At 41.9% G+C, this 23,136-nt stretch overlaps 2 protein-coding genes across 2 annotated transcripts in view; both read left to right on the top strand.

Moving 5' to 3' along the window:
- Window positions 1-2,462, top strand: part of LOC111238917 (caskin-2-like) — a 56,554-nt gene extending 54,092 nt beyond the window's left edge. The window contains exon 21 of the mRNA XM_022768640.1: window positions 413-2,462. Within this exon, the coding sequence (XP_022624361.1) occupies window positions 413-509 (97 nt within the window). The 3' untranslated portion in view covers window positions 510-2,462. The remainder of the gene's footprint in view (window positions 1-412) is intronic.
- Window positions 2,463-4,324: 1,862 nt separating this feature from the next.
- mvp (major vault protein) lies at window positions 4,325-21,582 on the top strand. Its single transcript, XM_022768641.1, has 17 exons — window positions 4,325-4,577; window positions 7,300-7,534; window positions 10,214-10,409; window positions 11,492-11,615; window positions 11,858-11,989; window positions 12,444-12,538; window positions 13,483-13,719; window positions 13,837-13,962; window positions 16,329-16,544; window positions 16,616-16,851; window positions 16,941-17,138; window positions 17,496-17,640; window positions 17,764-17,975; window positions 18,501-18,617; window positions 18,872-18,998; window positions 19,136-19,324; window positions 19,820-21,582. Exons 2-17 carry the CDS (start codon window positions 7,371-7,373, stop codon window positions 19,943-19,945), a joined length of 2,640 nt encoding a protein of 879 aa, XP_022624362.1. The 5' UTR covers window positions 4,325-4,577; window positions 7,300-7,370; the 3' UTR covers window positions 19,946-21,582.
- The last annotated feature ends 1,554 nt before the right edge of the window (window positions 21,583-23,136 follow it).

Here is a 23,136-nt window from a genome sequence, read left to right as displayed (position 1 = left end):
AGGAATCCAGGAATGTTCTTGAATAAATAAATGTATGTATAAACAGTTGATTTAAAATCTGAAGTATTTATTGATGGATTAATTGTTCATTTATAAATTCTTCTTACAATTCCTGTTTTTAAAGTATGAAATTAAGGAAGTGCTTCATTACTTTTCCTGCTGCTCCAAACGTTAATCCTTCAAATAAAGCAATATGAACTCGTGACCCTTCGTCACAGCTGATGCTCAGTGTGGACATTATAGTATTTATAGACTTTAATCATCCTGCGATTGTAGATTTAAAGTAAAAATATTAGTCATATCATTAGTAATGATAATGTCTTTAAAACATTTTGAAATGATCATTCAAAAAATGTAAATAAGAAATATCCTGAGAAGCTGAGTAATGTGCCTTCATCTCTTTCCACACCAGCGGCGTGAGCACGGTGAAGTCTGCCGGGACCATCCTGGACGACATCGGCAACATGTTCGACGACCTGGCCGACCAGCTGGACGCCATGTTGGACTGAAGAGCGACGCCTCCACAACAAAACATTCTGCTTCAACCTCAGGAAGTGAAACACAGGAGGAGAGAAAGGGGAGGATGGAGGGATGATGGAGGGATATCACCTCCGGTGTTTTACCCCCCGATACTGAACTCCGCGGTCACGACGGAGGAGGAGGAGGAGGAGTCAGATACTTGTTTGTCAGTGTGAACACCAGCTCTTCGTCTCCACTGTGCTTCCTCCACCAGACTGAATCTGTTCCTGTGTGGACGTCAGACCTCCTCAACCCTTGTGTCGTGTCTCAGACGTGAAGCAAACACAGAGACAGAAGCTGGACCAGCAGAATATCCTCAGCCCACTGTGAGGAGACGCTCCTGAGCAGATCATCATTATTATTATTATGATTATTGTTAAACACTAATATTGTAACATGAAGTTTTATGATTCTGACATTTTAGAGAGCTGAAGACCTGACGTCACTTCCTGTTTCAGTCGGATACTCTAAGATAAATGAGGATGTAATAGTAGAAGTTAAAACCCTCGGGTTTTAAAGCAACTATCATCAATATTAATTATGAACAATGGATCACATGACTGTGTTTCCTGAAGGAGTTTCAGTTTCCTGCAGCTCCACGGAGCCTCTTAGCTCCTTTTAGCTCCTGGTTTTGGTTCCCTGTCATTTTCCCTCAGGAGCTGGTGGAGACCAAACACAGAGTTAAAACAGAGGGAACACTGGACTGAGATCATTAATTCAAAGCTGCATCTGTGTGTTTATTAAGCCCTTTTCCCGCTGGTCAAAGAACACACTCAGACCCTTTTGTTGTCAATGGAAAAAGAGTCAAACAATTTTTATCAGGAGGTTTAAATAATCAGCTTATACCTGCTAATTTTGGTGGGAAAAGGGCGACTGTTGTTTATGGTGCTGTTGACCGGTGTTGTGTTTAATTGCTGCGCGGAAACGTCAGATCTAGTGAAAACTAGGCCGGACAGGCACAGAACAGCACTGTGAGCAGATCTGTTCAATGATAGAAAACCCTGTTGGTTAAAATTTTATTTGATCATATTGTAAGTTTTTGTTCAAAGGCAGAACTTTTAATCCTCTATGTTGTTTTTCAACAGAACCGGGACGGTCGGGTCTCACTTCAGCTCTCTATTCAACATGTCTGGCCATTTCAAATTTTACATTTGTAATATTTAAAAAGAAAAAAGTCTATTTTATACCAAGTGATATTAACCATATGTAGTTAGTCTTCCACTCGGCTCGGTGCCGGTTTGTGCGTCAGACCTTTTCTACAGATTTGTGTGTGTGTGTTCATGAAGCTACAGGAAGCTGTAAAACTGATGCTCGTTGGAACTGTTTCTACAAAGGGAAGAGAAGCACGTTCAGCTCGTTTCACATCGTATGTACAGTGGAAGACGGCATGTGACATGTCAGTAATATACATACTATTTTTTGATATTCATTTTAGCCAAATTAGTATTTAAATTAGAGTTATCTAAATGTGTATAATGTACACTAGAAGTATATACAGGAGCAGGTATTCAACCAAAGGTCTTTGTACAGATTCTCCTCAGATATTTTCACAAACGTTTCCTTTAAAGAAAACAGACTCCTTAGCTCCTGCCCTCCTCGTTACTGTAAGATGTTGATGAACTGTTGCCCTGGTGTCCAGCCTGCAGCATATGGACAAAGTCTCCATATTTAGCATGCCACAGCTCGATTTGATCATGTTTCATTCGTGAAAAAGATCGTTAACCCCGGTGTGTCTGGTTTCTGTGTCTGTGATCATGTGACTTCTGTGTGAATGAGATGCTCTCTGATGGATTTTCTTTATCTCTGAGTCTCAGGAAAATCCCCCCCTGGACCTGAACGCGTCGTCCTGGTCACAGTATGGAAGATTTAAAAAGCTGTATTAAAAAGAAATCAAACAATACACAAATATATTTCTTTACATTATTTATATTATTATATTATTAAACGAAAAACAGTTGCTAAAAGAAAAGTATTTTTAAATTACTTTTCTGTGCTGCATAAAAAAATAAAATCAGAAGAACGAAAATCTAATATATTGTAATATTTCATTGCTGCCCAGCAGAGGGCAGAGACAACTCTCCCAGTACTGAATCCTAGTATTGCTGTTAGTTTTCATATGGAGGTAAAGAGAGGTGTTTGTTTTTGGGAGGCACTTTCATCATGCCGAACAGCCTGGGACCAGACCTTACAGGAAATGTATATAACAATGTGTAATAAAATAAATAAATCAAATCTAATTTATAAAACGCCAGGGTAACAAAGTGTTTTATATCAAACATCCAGCTGTTGGTCTCCTTAAGACCAGAAATGTAGGCTACATTATAATGAGCTACAGGAACCTCGGAGGACCCAGGATGGACCCCTGAGGAACTCCAAAGTCAAACAAATGTAATCTGACAGTGTCAACAGTGGGCAGATAAACAGACAGAAGTATTGATTAGATAAATAGAAGGAAAACAATTCAAGTGCTATATTGTATCATGGGGTTTCTTTGGTTTCTTTTTAAGTAGGCATTTTAAATATTTCATACACAGTGGCTGGCGGTCAAGGACTGGTAGCAGCTTCGGGGTTAACTACAGTCTGCAAATCCACATTCCATAAATGTGATGTTTTCAAACCAAAACATATAAAATGTTTAAATTTTCTTCCTTTGTCTCTTCATCAGCATCGAAAAACCAGAAAAAGTCAAAAAGCCATGAAAATATTAATGAAAATATAATCAGTCAGACTGCAACATGTTGGAAGTGGATGATGATGTGTGTGTGTGTGTGTGTGTGTGTGTGTGTGTGTGTGTGTGTGTGTGTGTGTGTGTGTGTTATTTTGATATCTCCTGTTGTTTTGGTGCTCTGTCCTCTCGGCTGTATTGTTTGTTTAACCATTAAATATCTATAATGTTCCTCTGGTCGTGTGTTTTTGCTACAACTCTTTACTGAAAAGAAACTATTGGCAGCAAATCAACGGTCTCCATGGAAACAGTAGAATTTTACCGCTGTAAAATCTTTCACTGCTGTAAATTACTTAAGTCTTTTGCTTAACTTAAAAGTACTTCTTGTAGTTAGAGTGTCAAAGTAGAAATATTTCCTGTAGTTACATTATCACAGTAAAAGTACTTCCTGTAGTTACATTATCACAGTAAAAGTACTTCATTGTGTAGTAAACTGTCCCCTGTGACTGATCTCAGATCATTAATCCTGAGTCATCGATGCTTCAGCAGCATTTTACTGTTGTTGCTGCTCCAGGTGGAGCTGCTTTAACTACATCATGTACACTAATATAGTTCAGTCCACTGGTTCCCAACCTGAGGGTCGAGCCCCTCCAAAGGGTCACCAGATAAATCTGAGGGGTTGTCATGATTCATTGGAGAAAAAGAAAAAAAACAAAAACCCTGAGTCACTGACCTGGATTCAGTTTTAGCTCTAACAGTAATTAAAATGAAACCATGGGAGAAGCTCAGAGGTGGAACTGCTAAAGATATTGATTTTATATGGGGAAGAAATTGGGAGCCACTTGTTCAATCTTTAATAATATATTGTATAACATAAGTTTGTAAAATTACTTGTAATAAAAAAAATCTTATTCTGAAAATAAACTGTACCTATCCCATACATACAGTGGTACAGAACATACAGAAAGTCATGCATCTGTCCGCACAGCTGCACTACCACCATGGACCAGCAGGAGTCGCCATTTCACCTCATCGACACTTCAGAGCGCCGCCGCCTTCAAAAGGTATTTCACCCACGTCAGTACAACATGTTTAACGTAAGTACTGAGGATCACATCTGTTATCACTGATTGTGTTGGTGTTTACAGACCTATACATCAGGTACATACCATGTACCTGTGACGCAGCTCTGCACCAGTCAAGTCGGTAAACCACGTGACCGCCGGCCACTTCTTTCCGGGATCACAACAGCGTCTACGCCCACTAAATTACTGTGCAGCTGTTTTCATGTTTTCCCTGGAAGCAGCAGTTTAACCACGGTCTGAACGTCATCCAGGATCAGACCCGAGCTGCCTGCCTGTCTCCCGCCGCTGCTGCGTCTCACAGGGACGAGGTAAGAGCCTTGGACCTGACGCTGCAGAACTCCACGCTGAAATCTTCCGTTTTTAAACTTGCTCCCTTATTGGCAAAGATTCACGCCTGATGAAACACAACTAAAGATGTTTTTCAGATTATTGACACTCAAACTTCAGATCGGCATAAATCTGATACACCGAGTAGCACTTTATTTAACAGTATCTCAACTTTTACAACTGCTTGTCGTCTGATATCCAGCGCTCTTACAGCAATATCAAGCTAGCGTCAGTCTGTGGAGTGAAGAGATTTATGAAGGTGTGGTTCAGAATAACCTGAAACCAGGAATACTAGGTGTTTATTAATGGACGCCGTAGTCAACACAGTTTCCTATTAATTACAAAAATACCATGACTGATGTTCTACCAAGTGTGTACTGTGCATAACAAGAAAATGACAGAAATTTAGAGGATTTGTAATGGGAGTTTGGTGTTGTTTTCTTTACTAAGTGAACAAGTTGTCCAGGTTGTCTCCAGGAAGTTGGCTCCTCGAGTTACCTCGCATGTTATTCCAGCTGCCAGGCCTACTGTATGGGCCCGACCTGGATAATGCAGAGCTGTTGGAACAGATTCATGTTGTTGAAAAACCAGATTCATGCTGCTGATGGTTAAATCTTTTTATAGCTTTACCTGAAAACAGTAGTGGGGTATTTCCAATTTGGTTAATGTGCCACATGTTCCACTTCTGCATTGTGTGTTTTTATTGGATGGCCTCTTTCTAATGGCCTCATATTTCAAACATGACTCACATCACTTGTTAAATGTTGCCTGATCTGTAACTTAAAACCCAAACCTGCAACATAGCTGACAATCTCAAAGTCTCAGAAGTTTAACCCCATAAGTGCTTTTAATTAAAGCTCCATATTTTCTTCTTCGCCTGTGTTTCACTTGAAGTGTTGAAGATATAAAAACCATCTCAGTGTAGTTTTACATCTCCTCTGTCAGGCTTCTCTCTGGAGCTCTAGTGAGCCAATCAGAAGAGAGGAGGCTCTGAGCCTATTTATTTATAATAATCTTCATTACTTCCTTCTTTTCTTGTTCCCTCATTGTGTTACTTTGTTTATTTAAACCCTTTGTTTTAACTGAGTCAGCTCCACACTTAGTGTTTGCTGTTATTTGAATGAACTAAGTTTTGCAGGTTTCTCCAAAAGAACACAATAAATCCTGCATATTTTTTTTTTTATGTTTTAGTCATTTTAAATTTTGCAGGACACTGTCTCCTTTGTTGCTCTCAGTGTTTCATAATCCACTGCAGGCCGTTGTTTAATGGAGCGTTCATGAGGTTCTGATGAAGGCGAGGTGAACTCAATGTGTAACAACGAGGCGACACAATAAAAACTAATAGGATTAACTCATGATCTGACTTGAGTGTGGTGTGTTCAGGTGCTTCAGGTGGATATACACTCAGTGTCCAGTTTATTAGGTCCACAAAACGTAGACTAGTTCAGTTCAATGCAGCTGTTCTACATAATGTTTAATAGCATGATTCAGCTTTATGTTTGTTTTGGAGGATGTGCCCCCACCGACATGTTTCTCTGGAATATTTCTCTCCATCACTCGATGAATGATTGAACCTGTGACATGAAAGACGCTTGTTTTAATTCGCCCCTGCTGAAGTTGGCGGTGGTCGTGTCACATGACTCATCAGTCATGTTTTCATTTTGTTTTTACACATTCACATAGTAACGTTGACAGTTTACCTGAAGCTTATCTGAGGTCAGTTCATCATTCAGTAGACTTTGTCCTGAGTGTGGTGTCTTTGTGTCGTAGGTGTGTCTGTGTTCATACCTGAGCTTCAGTAGCTGGTGTTCGTCTCGTCAAAGGTTCATTCACTTCACATCAAGTTCGTCTAGAAAAGTCACTTTTCTTCCAGCGTTCACAAACACGTCGACTTGACAAAGAGCTGAGTTCAGTCAACAGCAGCTCCTTCTCCTTAATCCCTGAACTCTGAGTGACGTTTCTTCACTCTGGAGTTTCGTGTCATGAGACATTTTCTCTAAAGAAGCTGATGTGACTCCTGAACATGATTTTCCACAAAGTCTTTTTTTAACCAAAGAAGCGGAAGTTGTCAAATATTGTCTGAAATAAAATTAGTAAATTCGGTTCATCCTCGGCTCCAGCGATATCCAAGATTAATGGATGGGGGGTTATATAATATATATAATAATGTAATTATATTTTATGTTTCAGGTGTAAATGATGCTGCCACTAAACAGCAGTTTTATTTGTCACATGCCAAAATACAAACAATAAAGCTGTGAAATGAGGGTCGGACTCGGCAGCCGGCTCAAAACCGCAAAAGAAAAAATGTCCTTTTTAGTCGATATTATGAAAAATATCGCATATGGTGGGAAATATCGCGATATCAAAAAATTCTAAAATCGAAAATTCTATATTATTGAATATCGAAAATAAGAAAATCAGAGGAGACTGCAAAACTGGGAAAAATGATTAATTATTTACTATTTATCTTTTCAATATTATGAAAAATCACAATATCAAAAATTCAAAAACTGGATATTCAACATTATTCAATATTATATTAATATTTGATACTTCAAATATCAATATATGATTTTGAATATGAACGTTTGATATTTTGAACATCCTCACTGTGTGTTTAATCTTACCAGGTACATACAGGTGTCACAGAGATGATGTTAGTATTTACTTCACATTTTCTTCCTTGTCTGTTTTCTGTAGAAACACACACATACGAGGTTTCCTGGTGCCACCAACAGACCTTCTGCTCTCTGCAGTGTTTAGTTCAGACCATGTCGAAGAAAGGAGGAAACCATGGGCCCGAGTTCGAGGGGCTGGTGGAGGCGTCCATCATCCGGATCCCACCTCATCATTACATCCATGTACTGGACCAGAACACCAACATCGCCCGGGTGGAGATTGGACCGCTCACCTACATCCGCCAGGACAACGAGAGGTCAGTGAGAGTCGAGAGTCGCTCTTCAAGTCCAAATCTGAAGTCCAGTGTGGAATTAGGCTTGTTGGATTTTATGTCTCAGGTATAAGTGATGCTGCCACTAAACAGCAGATCAATGTTCTGTAACATGTCAAGGTACAAGAAAACAAAAAGAAAAAAAAAAATTCAATATGAAAAATATACATTATGTACGGAGGAGAGACGTCACAGGAAAAGTAATGAAGCATTTCCTTAATTTCATATTAAAAAAAAAAAAAAGGAATGGTAAAATGAATTTATAAATGAAGATTAATCCATCAATAGATACTTCAGATTTAAAAACTGGATTTACAAAAACAACATAAAACGCTCATTTATTAAAACATTTATTAATTCATGAATAAATAATAGAATTTGAAAAACTATTTTAAAAGAAATTTTGAAAAATGGGAACACATTCCTGGATTCAATCTTTAATTTCCATTTACAGCTGCTTTTCCTGTTGGCTAATCGCTTAGCTTCTTCATTGAGGCTTCAGCGCTGGTAAAAACCCTTTTTATATTCAGTCTATGGATATGATATGACTGGTTAGCTCTCCAACCAATCAGAGAGCTTTTTGGGATTGTTAAACGTGTTGATGGATTAATTGTTCATTTATAAACTCTAATTACAATTCCTATTTTTAACACCTATTAGAATATGAAATCAAGGAAGTGCTTTATTACTTTCCCTGCGACATCCCTGGTCCTCCGTAATATGGTGGGAAATATCACGGTATTCGATATTATCAAGTATCGGCCCAAGTCTTTGCACGTTTACTCCGGACATTTAGGTTGTTGTTGTTGGAACCTGAAGAGGAAACAGTTGAGGCTTTTAGTCTTAATCCCACTTCCCCTCAGGTCTCTGCTGCGGCTTTTCAAGTGATCACGTGCTGCTGCCAGTTCATTTCCTGACTGACTGAGAGTGTCTCATCAACATGGGTCTAATAATCCCAGAGCACTGACACTCTCCTCTTCACATCCATACACAGATATTTACTGTGTGTTGAAAACTTTTTACATATACTGGCAAAAAGTGGAACAGTTTCACTCTAGCAGCAGCCAAGGTCTGAAGATGGCAGTTTAATATCCACAGAAACAGCGGGATGGAAGCGAACTCGCAGCGACTGTAGTACAACCGACATGCAAATAGACGCCATATCTCAGTAACCAAATGTATCCCACAGATGACAGTGGTGACAGTCGTAGCTCAGATAACTGGTCACTCCGATGTTCCAGATGTGATGCAGACTCCAGGTGGAGCTCGCAGGACTTCAGACCTTCAGTCACGTGATTGAGCCACATGATTAAAATGTGCAGACTGAGCTGAGAAGCTGCTGATTGTTTCTGTTTGTCTAAAGGAAACATTCATTCCTCACTGACAGAGAACGGCTGAGCAGATCTTTTGTCTCATTGTGTCACAACGACTAACGTGGGCGCACACACACACACACACACACACACACACACACACACACACACACACACACACACACACACAGAAAGCATCACTGTAAGCAAATCACGTGACTGAGGATTAATTTCGTTATTGATTAGGCCAGATACAGTCACTGTAGAGGAATCATGTGATTTAAATGCTTCATGAGGTGAAGTAGGTTTTCTCTCTTCCAGGCACAGATACTCTCTGTTTAAATGCTTTTCATTGACTACAGCTCCAGGTCACATAATGATCATGATTCATTTGCTAAAAGTAAAAACCATCAGTTTTGAGGACCAGACTTTCATCTATAATAATGAGCTCTCCATATTCTGAAGGAAACCTGCACAGGATGAAACTGTTTTACAGTTTTATACTAAAGTTATTGTAATAGTTAATGTTTTGAGGAGAATTAAGTTAAAAGTGCGTCTGAAGAGCGGCTCAGTTTAATGTCAGTTTGTTGCAGGGGTTGGATTCACTAAATGGTAAATGACCTGCACTTATGTGGAGCTGTTCTAGTTCTTATCGACCACTCAAAGCGCTTTATAATAAAAGTCACACTCACACATTCACACACCGATGATGCATCAAGGGGCAATTTGGGGTTCAGTATCTTCTCCTCATAATGCAGACCCGAGGGACCAGGAATCGAACCACCGACCTTCTGATTAGTGGACGAGCCACTCCACACCTCCTGAGTCACAGCCTCCAAAAATCTTTGAAATTTTTCAAATACAAAATACTGATTAAAGAGCAGTGATTTGATTTATTCTTTTAGGGTTTAGGGACAGTTTATCAGCTCAGTCACATCCTGCTGACGTCCCTCTGTAGCTGCTGCTGCAGTGTAAAGAATGGCATCATCTGCATACAGGTAGATTCTGCTCTGAATCAGCTGCATCGTGAGCCTGTTAGTTTTCTATATATGCAGAACATCAGTGGCCCGAGCAGGTGTGTCTGTGGCCTCAGCTTTTTATTGTTTTATTTTAGTGTTTTCAGCAGTAATAAAAACTTTTCAAGTCATAGAAAAATACTTGATTTTCTGTCATGATTGTTCATTTTGTTGAATATGTTGAATTCATTGTTTAGTTTATAAAATGTAATAAATCCAATTTTGAAAAACGTCACCCCAAAAAAACAAGACTTATTTTAAAAAAACAACAAAAGGAGAAAATCAATACATAATCAATATGTGTGTCATGTCAAATTCTCCTGTTTCTCTCCCAGAGTGCTCTTCCCACCTGTTCGTATGATCATGGTGCCGCCCCGTCACTACTGCGTTGTCCTCAACCCCGTGTCCCGCGACGACAACGGTCAGGTCCTCTTTGACCAATCAGGTCAGGCCAAGCTCCGCCACGCCGACCTGGAGATCCGTCTGACCCAGGATCCGTTCCCCCTGTACCCCGGAGAGGAGGTCCAGCAGGTGTGTATGAAACCCTGTGTACCCTATATGACCACATCAGTCAAACCCACTGTAACTGCTGCATTCGGCCACTTTATTAGGAACACCTAATGTTTTTCTTTCTGTTGATACGTTGGAGTTCGTTAGTGATGGTGTTGTACAGGACTGCAGGTGTTTCTAATGTTTCTACTGTCATTTACACACATGACAGGTGCAGAAAAATAGAAACCATCGCCTTTAATTTAACAAGGTCAATTCACATATGACGCATGTGTTTAAAGATGTGTTAAATATAAAGTGTATGTACATAAACTGCACACGTTTCACTGTAAAACAGGAAACACCATCATTAAAGTTATTATTGTTGTTTTAATCCATTTAGCAGATAAAATCAACTCATGTTTTGTATTTTAGTGTCTTTCAGCAGTAATTTTCAGTCTGTTGAATATTTTGAATTAATTTTTTTTTTTTATCACAAGTTCCCAGATGTCAGTGTGATGTCATGCTGTTTCCTGTTTTGTGAGATTAAAAACACAAAACATTTAAATAATATAAAAAAAAACAAAAACAACAAAAGCAGAAAATCAATACATAATCAATATGTGTGTCATGTTATGATAAAATATTTAAAGCAAAAAATACAGCTGCACAATTATTCAAAATATAATGGAAAGCTCATTATGGCAAAGTGCAATATTCAAATCACAGGAGCCGTTATTTTTTTCATGAAGATAAAATGTGTCACATTGTTGAGCATTAGCATTGTTAGCATTAGCATTGTTAGCATCATCAGTGTTGTGGTGCTGCAGAGACGTCCCGACATACGGATCATATTCTCCGGACATGAAGGAACATGATTGTTTGGTACAAGAACCAACAAAAATCACATCATCATCATTTTAAATATTTTTCAGTGAAAATGAAAAAACGATTATTCCAACTGAAATCACAATATCTGCCAAAATAACCGCAATATGTTTGTGTGCAGCTCTAGCCAAATACAAAACTAAAACCTTTAGAGTATATTCAATGTGAGGACATTCGGTGCGTCACGAGCAGCCGACCTTCTCACCTGTATCTGACGCACAGTGTTTGTGTGGCAGGACGTGACGCCGCTGCAGATCGTGTACCCGGACACGGCTCTGCGTCTGCAGGCGCTGCTGGACTTCGAGGAGGAGGGAGGAGACAAGAGGGTGGCCGGAGACGAGTGGCTGTTCGAAGGACCAGGTACGATTTTATAAGACGCTTACTACTCTCCATACACCTGTCACACCTGGACTCAAGTCCGAGTCCGAAAGTCTCCTGACGGCTGAAGTTCGATCTGTCGAGTCGTCGGTGGAGTTTGAACCTGACAAACGTCTTGTTTCACATCTCCAGCAGCACAGAGTGAGCTGCAGGTGTGTTCTGCAGAGGTGATGGCATGTCGGCGCCTTTCAGACGTTTTGTGTTTCCGTGTGTTTGTGTGTCAGGGACCTACATCCCCAGGAAGGAGGTGGCTGTGCTGGAGACCATCAAGGCCACGGTGATCCGAGAGAACCAGGCCATCAGACTGAGAGCTCGCAAGGAGGGAGTGGACAGAGGAGGAGTCCGCCGGGTCACAGGTGAGACACGCACGCACGCACGCACGCACGCACGCACGCACACACACACACACACACACACACACACCTTCAGGCTTTTCTGCCTCATGAAACATTTGCAAGTCAAAATGTTCTGCATGTTTCATGAGGGAGGACGTCTCAGGAAGCTGCGAGTGTCAGTGTTAGTTAAAAACATGAGGTCCAAACCTCTTTCACAATCTGACGACCTCCCTGTGAAGTTCAGAGGTGAAGATGTTTATGAAAAAATAAACTGCAAATACGTCTGCAGCAGATATTCAGTTAGATTACTAACTAAATAATATATAGCACTTATTTATAGCTTATACTTTAATACTTCAGATTAATTCATGTTCATGTCATTTATTGCTTCTTCTTTAATGAAGTGTTTGTATGTGTGTGTGTGTGTGTGTGTGTGTGTGTGTGTGTGTGTGTGTGTGTGTGTGTGTTGTTTCAGGTGAGGAGTGGCTGGTCAGTAAGGTGGGAGCGTACCTCCCAGGAGCTCATGAAGAAGTCATTGACATCGTGAACGCTTTCATCCTGACTGACAAGGTGACCGCACTTTAAATGTCTAGAAGTCAAACTGCAGATCATCTTTTCTTCTTCTTCTATGTTTTATTTGAAGTGTTGATCCATCAGAAGATATAAAAACCATCTCAGTGTAGTTTTACATCTCCTCTCTCAGGCTTCTCTCTGCAGCTCTAGTAACAACAGGTCTGTGAGCCAATCAGAAGAGAGGAGGCTCTGAGCCTCTCTTCTGATTGGCTGACTGTTTTCTGAGTGATCCAATAAAAATAAAGCAGATTTCAGGTAAAAACACTCAGAGAAACCAAATCCTGCAAGGTTTGGATGGTGGGTCCAGGTGGGCGGGGCTTGGTGACTGCTTTGTTGTGACATCACAAAGTTCCAGAAGTCCTGACGGCTGGTTTTAAGGCTCAGTTTCTGAATACAGGCTGTGTGCATTTCTCTGTGGACTGAGGCTTTGATACTTTCACAGTATTAATATAGAAGCTAGAGCTGATCTATAATCACACTACACATGGACACAGACCTTTACACTGGAGGAGCTTTAAATAGGAAATCCTTGGTAGACCAGTCTACATCCCGGCCTGTGATGGATCGCGTCCTTCGAAGGATGTGGCCCCTGAATGGAGACACAGCTCATTAGTTTGTAAATGTAAACATCACATCCTGCTCTCAGAAACCTCGACAAGCCTTTATACAAGTTTTAAGAAACCAGAAAATATGGCACTGAGTTCTTTATTTCATAAATCTGATGTGGAGAAATCACCATCAGGCTCCGACAGTGATTACTCTAATTACTACAGTTTGATTCATAAAAACAAACTCAACCATGTGACTCACATGGAAAAAACTGACAGGAAACCTGGACACAGGTTTTTCTAATATAGGAAATTCAATCTGTAGCTGTGAATCAATAATATAATGATATAATTATTATAATTTAATAATTGTAAATGTTTGTGTCTCTTCAGAAAGCGCTTCACGTTCGCGCTCTCCGTCCCTTCAAAGATGCCGGCGGGCGGGACCGTCGCACCGGGGAGGAGTGGCTGGTCACCATGGCCGACAGGGAGGCTCACATCCCCTCTGTGGCGGAGGAGGTGGTGGGGGTGGTGAATGTGACCACTCTGAGCAGCAGGCAGTACTGTGTGGTCCAGGACCCGGTCGGACCGGACGGGAAGCCGCAGCTGGGCCAGAAGAGGGTGGTGAAGGTAAGGAGAACCGTCCACCCTCCATGTCGTTTGATCCGGTGTTCAGAGTATTTACTGTTTCTACTTCTTTACCTGACAACGACTTTATTGTCTGAATTTCCTCTTTGTCTCTGTTAGGGTGAGCGCTCGTTTTTCCTACAGCCCGGGGAGCACCTTGAACACGGCATCCAGGACGTTTACGTGCTGTCGGAGGAGGAGGGTCTGGTGCTGAGAGCTGTGGAGGCGTTCAACGACACCGAGCAGGTGAGGAGAGACATCAGAACTGCAGAGATCAGACCCGGTCGATTCGATCTGAACACCTGTGGGTTACCATGGTAACAGCAGGTATCTTAACACTACAGCAAACATCGGTTGAGCTGCTGCTCTGTCAGAAATCCAGCGTAGGAGCGGCTTGTGTTTCTGGTTCTAGTGCAGCCGAACAAACTCTTTTAAAAACAGTCAGAAGCAAGAAGTGTTTCTGATCGAGCACTGACTGTGACTCCTTCAAAATAAAAGAATCTTTATTTACAGTTACAGAGTTCAGCAAATTCAAATCGACAAATTATAAAATCTATTCCAGTAATCTAAGAGAAAAGAAATAAAAACACGAATAAAAGGAACAATTTAAATAAGATTAAAACAACAAACGCTCGGTCCTGTTCTGGTTCTGGTCTGTGGCTCAGCAGGTTGAGCTTTTATTGTGAAGCAGCGGTAAGAAACGTGTTAGCATTAGCATTAAAAATGAAACCATGAATAGTTTTTATTCATTCATAAATTAACCTCCAGCGGTGAATCAGATCAGGATCTGCCTTTAAACCCGCTCCTGTTCTCCTCGGTTCTGCTGCTCACAGTTCCTCAGGTCGCTCCGGCCTCTTGGAGAACCTGCTCTCGTCATGATCCGGACCGACTCCATGAAGCTGAGATCAGGTCCTGGTTCTTGTGTTTGGACTCTTTGTGGAATCTGAAAGAGCCTCAGGTCCAGAGTCTGTGGTCCTGCTGCTTTGTTTGTCGCTCACATCATTGAACTGACCCTGGATCAGCCTCGGTCATGTGACGGTTGCCAAGGTGAAGTGTGTTTAAAGTGTGACTCACTCTCTCTGTGAGGAGGTGTTGGAGAGGAGTGAAGCGAGGGAGGAGCTCTCTGTTTGCGCTCTGGTGGTTTGTGACGCCGGTTCTTGTGAAACCGGTTGATCCCAGCAGACCTCACCTTTACACACAGGTGTGTCGGGACAAAAGAAAAGCTGCAGCACATCTGAGCCGGGTGAGAAGTCAGAGGCGTCTCCGTTCAAAGTCTGCGACTCCGCCCTGCGTCACTGATTGGCGTGGTGGGGTGTGGTCAGAGCTGGAGGTTATCACAGGTACAGAGGGGAGTGGATCCGGCTGAGAAGAGGTCAGAGGTCAGCTCTCTGGAGCTGGAAGCTTTATTATACAGGTAGACGTCTACATTTTTAATATTTGTAAGAAACCCGAATTTTAACAAATAAAAATGTTGCAGGTAAAAAGGATTCAAACGTGAGGAAACGCAGTGAGACTGAAAACACAAGCATGTGACCATTCACCTGCACTGAGCATGTGCGAGCCGGTGTAAACAGGAAGGAGCAGTTGCTTAGTTACAGGAAGAGGAACAGCAAAGACAGATGAGCGTTGAAATGCAGAATTTAACTTTGTGGCTTTCAAACAGGAAATATCAGACAAAGACTCTCACCCAGGGGCCCCGGACCCCTCGGGGCCTCAGCCGGGGCCCCGGAGTTTATATTCATTACACTGTAAAAAAGACTGTCATCAACTGTCCAGCAGAGGAAGGAAGCCCAGAGGGGCCATTTAAACAATACAACATCAAACAGGCAAAAACATGTAGAGTAGGAAAATGAATAAAGTGATAATAATAATAATAATAATAATAATAAATCAAGACAGAAGTTTGAACATTTTAAATGTGCCAGAGACGTAATACAGAACCCACAGTGACACACACTTCTATTTAGATAAAATATATTTTTAAGTAAATGAGTGAATTCTATAAACAAGAAGAACGACAATCAATCAATCAATCAATCAATCAATCAATCAATCAATCAATCAATCAATCAATCAATCAATCAATCAGTGAGTGAATCTGAGACAGAAAGTTTGAACTGAAACAAACTCAGATTCACATTTACAGAATAAATGAACTTATAAATATATAATGGACGTTCAGCTGAGGTCCAGAGTTTAACCTGACTCACCATCGTCACCATGGTAACAGGGTGACCACAGGTGTTTCTCACAAGAACAGGAAGTGGATCTTTCTCTGTGTCATCCTCCCTTCCTAACCTGGCTAACCCATTATACCCCCACTCTCTTCTTCTTCTTCTTCTTCTTCTTCTTCTCTCCCTTCTTTCCTGCATGTCTCACCCCCCGCCGCCCACGTCCTCTCCCGACGCCACGATCGCTCATTGCCACACCCTCCACTCTTTACGTTCACCTCCTCCTTTGTTTTCTGGGTTTTATTTTGCTGTCAGTGCCTCTCTCCGATCCCCTCTCCCCATCCTCCCCCTCCTCCCCCTCCTCCCCCTCCGCTCCAATGCATCGCCACATTAACCCTTCTCTCCGTCCTCCTCCTCTCTCTCCCCCGCTCTCTCTGCCAGCGCGAGGAGGAGGAGGAAGAGGAGGAGGAGCAGATGCAGGAGAGGGCCAAGCGCTCTCGGAGGAGCGGGGTCCTCCGTCGCCCTGGAGACCGCTGGATGCTGCGCGGCCCCATCGAGTACGTCCCCCCCGCCACCGTGGAGGTGATGCTGAGGCGCCAGGCCATCCCGCTGGACGAGAACGAGGGCATCTACGTCCGAGACATCAAGACTGGAAAGGTAGGGTCACCTGTCAGCAGGTGTGTGGGCGCAGAGCTCTGTAGAGGATCCTAACTCCTCCTCCCTCTCAGGTGCGTGCGGTGATTGGCCACACCTACATGCTGACTCAGGACGAGGAGCTGTGGCAGAAGGAGCTTCCTTCTAACGTGGAGGCGCTGCTGGCGTCTCCTCTCGACCCGCTGGCCAACCGCTCGGACCGCACCGCGACCGGAGACAGCCGGCCCCGGGACAAGACCCGGGTCGTGTCCTACAGGGTCCCCCACAACGCCGCAGTCCAGGTGTACGACTACCGGGAGAAGAAAGCCAGGTGGGACTCCGGTTTCTGGCTTTGATGGGGGGGTGTGGAGGTTTAAATAAACCAGCTGACGTGGCGGTGGGGGTGTGGTCTGTCCTCAGGGTGGTGTTCGGTCCAGAGATGGTGATGCTGGGACCTGACGAGCAGTTCACCGTGCTGTCGCTGTCCGGAGACAAACCGAAGAGAGCCAACGTCATCAAGGCCGTCTGCCTCCTGCTGGGGCCCGACTTCTTCACCGACATCATCACCATAGAGACGGCCGACCACGCCCGCCTGCAGCTGCAGCTGTCCTACAACTGGTAACCAATCAGGATACAGCTGCATTAAACAGCAGAGTCTGATGAGTCAACGCTTCCTGTTTTCACAATAAAAGTCTAATAAAAGAGATAATGACGCTGAAGTGTTAAAAGCTTTTAATGTGAAACATCTGCACTGTAAAACATCTGTCCACAGGCTTCTTTTATCAAAGAACCAGATGTTTTCTGACACAGATGTTCATCCTTGTGAGATGTAGGAGAATCACAGCAGAAGAAGAAGCCTGTGGACAGACACTTCACACACCTTTACACCTGCTGCTACTTTACAGCCCGACCTCTGACCTCTGACCTCTGACCTCTGACCTCTGACCTCTGACCTGAGCGCCTCTCTCTCCTCAGGCACTTCGATGTGAAGTCTCCAGTGGACTCTGCTGTTGCAGCCTCTCTCTTCTCAGTCCCGGACTTCGTGGGAGACGCCTGTAAAGCCATCGCCTCCCGGGTCAGAGGAGCCGTCGCCTCCGTGCAGTTCGATGATTTCCACAAGGTTTGTATTTCACTGTCCTCGTCTTCCTCGTCTTCCTCGTCTTCCTCGTCTTCCTCGTCAGCGTTTAAATTTAGAAAGAAACAGATTCGTTCATGAATCTCTTCTTGTTTTTTTTCTGTGCAGAACTCGAACCGGATCATCTGCTCGGCGGTGTTTGGCTTCGACGAGAAGATGGCGGTGCGTCCGAGTCTTCGCTTCAACCAGAACAACCTGGTGATCAGCAGCGTGGACATCCAGTCTGTGGAGCCCGTCGACCAGAGGACACGAGACGCCCTGCAGAAGAGTGTGCAGCTCGCCATCGAGATCACCACCAACTCCCAGGAGGCCGCCGCACGGTCCGACACACACACACACACACACACACACACACACACACACACACACACACACACACACACACACACACACACACACACTAGGTTTAGCCACCAGCTGTGGAATCAAATGGGTCGTACAGTATAATGTTACGTTTATAAACGTTAATAAAAGTGATTCCTGAAGTTTCTCTTAAAGCTCCTCCAGTGTAAAGGTCCGTGTCCATGTGTAGTGTGATTATAGATCAGCTCTAGCTTCTATATTAATAGTCCACAGAGAAATACTGTAAATGAACAAAACTAAATCTTGATCTGCTCTCCAGTGTTTTCATTCCTACTGAATAAAAAGAAGAAACACAAACTGAGGAAACAAAGCGAGTTAGAAACACGTCGATCAACAGTTTCAATAATTCCAACTGGTTTAATAAGGAACTTGTTCTCAGTACGTCGTGTAGGTCAAAGGCCGGTTAAAATGCAGTGAATAAGAAACGTCTCACTGTATCTTTGTAAGGATGTTTCCAGTTTCATGAGGTTTCCTCCGTGCAGACACGAGGCGGAGCGTCTGGAGCAGGAGGCCCGGGGCAAGCTGGAGAGACAGAGGATCACCGACCAGGCCGAGGCCGAGAGAGCCAGGAAGGAGCTGCTGGAGCTGGAGGCTCTCAGGTGACTCACATGGCTTTAACTTCACACTGTGTCACTAACACTTCTTCACAGACGCACTGTAGAGGCATCCTGCTCTCTGACAAACAGCCAGGACACGACCTCCAAGGAAAGAAGAAAATAGATTTCAGACTGAAGTTACTCTGAGGCCTTGAAGAGTCAGGAAGTGACAGTTTGTTCATTTCCAGATGAGCTGCGTTTATGTCCCCCTGCTGCCTGTTAACCTGTGTGTGTGTGTGTGTGTGTGTGTGTGTCAGTGCTGCGGTGGAGAGCACAGGAGCTGCGAAGGCCGAGGCTCAGTCTCGGGCGGAGGCGGCTCGTATCCAGGGAGAGGCGGCGGTCAACGAGGCCAAACTGAAGGCTGAGGCTCAGAGGATCGAGGCGGTACGTCCTGACACCCTGGTCCTGAGTCCAGACCTCATGTCTGCAAGGGAAAATGACATGCTTATATATGTGTGTGTGTGTGTGTGTATGTGCGTGCGTGTGTGTGTGTGTGTGTGTGTGTGCGTGCCTGCGTGCAGGAGGCGGAGCTGCAGCGGCTGGCGAAGGCTCGTGAGCAGGAGCTGGGCTACAAGAAGGAGATGGACCGACTGGAGGTGGAGAAGCAGGAGCGTCTGGCTCAGATCGAGAGTCAGAAGTTCGGTCAGCTGGTGGAGAGTCTGGGCAGCGACACGCTCAAGGAGATGGCCAGAGCCGGGCCGGAGCTGCAGGTACTGCACTACTACTACTAGTACTACTACTAGTACTACTACTAGTACTACTACTACTGCTACTGGTGCTGAGGAAGACACAAAGACTTTATTTAAAATACAAACAGCTCTGCCTTTAGTTTTCGTACTCTCACCTCTAAACTTCAACTGATCTGAGGTGGAGCATGTTCAAGACGTGCGACATGTTCACACGAAAAGTTAAACGCACATAATTTAAACTGCTTTTAGTGACAGTTGTTAACTGGTTGTGACGGACTGTCAGAAGTCTCGTCTGTCACAAAGCAGTTCTTGTGAACGTCTCAAAGATGTTCAGTTTGCTGTGATAGAAAACAGAAGATAGTCAGAACACGAGCTCCACTTGTTTAGTCCATCCTGTTTCTGATTGGCCGGTTCTTCTTCCGCCCGCAGAGCTACACCTTTCAAAACACTCAGTGTAACTGAAGACGTTCACAGAGCTTCAGTTCAGAAACTTACAGTCCGTCTCTGCTCCTCCAGGTCAAGATGCTCCAGGCTCTGGGGCTGAAGTCCACCCTCATCACAGACGGGTCGTCGCCCATCAACCTCTTCACCACAGCCAACGGCCTGCTGGGGGCGCTGCAGGGACCGGGCCAGAGCCAGTGAAGTGGAGGAGAAGAAGCAGATGAAGAAATGGAAATGTCCAAAAGTAAACCTCAACAGATGCTGATGACACTGACGACACTGTCATCTGACACACGCACACTTCGGTCACATGAGTTTCTGAGGCCGATGTTAAAGCAATTAAACTTCTGCAGATAAAGATTTACTTCATGGGTTTGTTACAGAGCCACTAAAATGTCCAGCTACACCTCTGTAGAGGTTGGCAGACTCAACTTCGAGTCATCCCCGTGTGGCACTATAATAAAACCAGAGAGCGCATCTTTAATCTTTAAAATCAACCTTTGCACAAAGTCTGGAGGTTCCCCCAGATTTTAGGGGGAAATAAAACGGCCTGGGAGAATCACTGTACATGGAGATTGCAACAGTACATTCTGTCCAGTGTGTTAACAGCTTTACAAACATAGATGTTCAATACAATAGTGATTATTAAACCTTTTACTGAGCAACTTTCATTGTACGAGAATTTGTTGTGGGTGACAGACTGTTTATATGATGGATATTTTAGGTGTGTAAAACACTTCTGGAATCAACGTCCTGTTCATTGTCAGACGATGGAAAACGTGACAGTTTGGGTCAGGAAGATGAGTTTCTGACACAATGTCTGTAAATAATCTAAAACTCTGGTTGTACATCAGCCTTTGTAAACCTGTGAAGAAGTCTCATTTCAAGTAGTTTATATTCTTTCATTTCTTTACTTCAATTCACAAACTCAAACTTTTTCTGACCCTTTTTTAATCCCATTGTTTCAAACATCTGGACAGGAGATGAACAACTGTGTTAAAACATCTGGTTCTTTGATACGAAGTCAGAATTTTAAGCTCTGTGATTGGATATTTTTCAGTGAAATGCACCCTGGGAGTTGTAGTTGACCTCTCTCCTTGTGGCTTTGGATTTTTAATCGGAGAACCAGATGTTTGCTGACACAGATGTTCATGTTTTGTCCTCCAGCTGTGACTCATGTAACACTGACACATTTAATGTAAAACACCTTCCTCTTCACAACTCTGTGATGACGATGACACGTTAAAGCTTCCACTGACAAACTGACAAAATCAAATGAACTGCTTCCTGTTTAATGAACTGTAAATGTTTCTGCTGACCTCCAGTGGCTGAAGTGAAGACATGAAATAGAACTCACCTGTAATCACACCAACATGACTTTAGGTGTGATTACAGGTGAAACCTTCAACCAGAGGAGCTCAGTAGAACAGTCTTTATCAGTCTGATGTTGTGTTACTCTGTCAAGATGCTGTTTCTTTAACTATAGGTTCTTCTCTTAGGGGAACTGAGATTCAGAGGTTTACTTTTGGACAGGTGACTTGTGTCTGTGAAAGAATCTGTACTGCTAAGGAAGAAGAATTGTGCCTACAAACAAACAAACTTAACAGTTTGCTTAGTTGTGTAACCTGACAACCGAAGAATTCTGCATCTGCTTTGCACTATGTCCGCTAAAAGTAGAAATGCTGAAATGCAGAAAATGCTGATGTTTACATATTCAATATTAAACCTTTCTGTTTCTGTTGAAATAAGATGAATGTTGTTGATCTGCCTTCCTCTGCCTAAAAAAGTTCTGTTGTTACTGCAGAAAAAAACTGTGTGAAGCCATTAAAGTGCTGCTGCGGAAAACGTTTGTCTCTTTTGTTGTGCTGACGTCATCACACACATCTTCATACGATAATATGACGTTTATGCCTTATTATACTATGAGGTTTTATGACTTTTTATGCCTTACTATACTATGACTTTTTTAGACATTTTTATGCCTTATTACACTATGACATTTTTATGACTTTTTATGCCTTACTATACTATGACTTTTTTTTGACTTTTTATGCCTTACTATACTATGACTTTTTTTTGACTTTTTATGCCTTACTATACTATGACTTTTTTATGACTTTTTATGTCTTACTATACTATGACTTTTTATGCCTTACTATACTGTGACTTTTTTTTTACTTTTTTATGCCTTACTATACTATGACTTTTTTTTTACTTTTTATGCCTTACTATACTATGACGTTTTTATGACTTTTTATGGCTTACTATACAATGACTTTTTATGCCTTACTATACTATGACGTTTTTATAACTTTTTATGCCTTACTATACTATGACTTTTTTTTGACTTTTTATGCCTTACTATACTATGACTTTTTTTTGACTTTTTATGCCTTACTATACTATGACTTTTTTATGACTTTTTATGCCTTACTATACTATGACTTTTTTATGACTTTTTATGCCTTACTATGGTATAGGCATAAAAAGTCATTAAAGCAGTCACTTTATAATAAGGCATAAAAAGTCATAGTATAGTAAGACATAAAAGTCATAAAACGTCATAGTATAGTAAGGATAAAAAGTTATAAAAGTCATAGTATAGTAAGGCATAAAGTTATAAAACGTCATAGTATAGTAAGGCACAAAAAAAGTCATAGTATAGTAAGGCATAAAAGTCTAAAAACGTCATAGTTATAGTAAGGCATAAAAAACGTCATAGTATAGTAAGAGATAAAAGCTAAAAAAAAAGTCATAGTATAGTAAGGTAAAAAGTCATAAAAACGTCACAGTATAGTAAGGCATAAAAATCATATGTATAAGAAAAGAATAAAACAGTCATAAAAAAGTCATAGTATAGTAAGGCATAAAAAAGTTTATAAAAAACGTCATAGTATAGTAAGGACCTAAAAAGTCATAGTATAGTAAGGCATAAAAAGTATAGTATAGTAAGGAATAAAAAGTCATAAAAAGTCATAGTATAGTAAGGCATAAAAAGTAAAAAAAAGTCATAGTATAGAGTAAGGCATAAAAAGTCATAAAAAAAAGCTCACAGTATAGTAAGGCATAAAAAAATCATAGTATGATAGAAAGACATAAAAAGTTCATAAAAACGTCATAGCTTAGTAGAATGTGCTAAGAAAGTTATAACAACGGAGTATAGTATAGTGATAGTGTTTTGTATATTTTTTTTATATATTATTTGTATTGTTATTATTTATTGATTTGTTTTATTATATATTTAGTATTATTTCTTCATATTTTTATATATAATATTATTATTGTCTATATAATGATGTATTTGTGTATTATATTAGTTATAAAAAAGTTCATGTAATAGTAAGGTACAAAAAAAGCCATAGTAATATGTGAGAGCGGCAAGTCATTGAGAA

The sequence above is a fragment of the Seriola dumerili genome, unplaced genomic scaffold (assembly GCF_002260705.1).
Source record: "Seriola dumerili isolate Sdu_G_001 unplaced genomic scaffold, Sdu_1.0 BDQW01001787.1, whole genome shotgun sequence".
NCBI classification, from domain to species: domain Eukaryota; kingdom Metazoa; phylum Chordata; class Actinopteri; order Carangiformes; family Carangidae; genus Seriola; species Seriola dumerili.
The sequence above is the reverse complement of the archived record's forward strand: the minus strand, read 5'-3'. Positions and strand labels throughout refer to the sequence as shown.

Coding starts and splice junctions, on each gene's coding strand:
- mvp (XM_022768641.1), top strand. CDS start 7,371: ATGTCGAAGAAAGGAGGAAACCATGGGCCCGAGTTCGAGGGGCTGGTG. Junction 18,999..19,135: donor AGGCTCAGAGGATCGAGGCG/GTACGTCCTGAC, acceptor GCCTGCGTGCAG/GAGGCGGAGCTGCAGCGGCT. Junction 19,325..19,819: donor GAGCCGGGCCGGAGCTGCAG/GTACTGCACTAC, acceptor CTGCTCCTCCAG/GTCAAGATGCTCCAGGCTCT.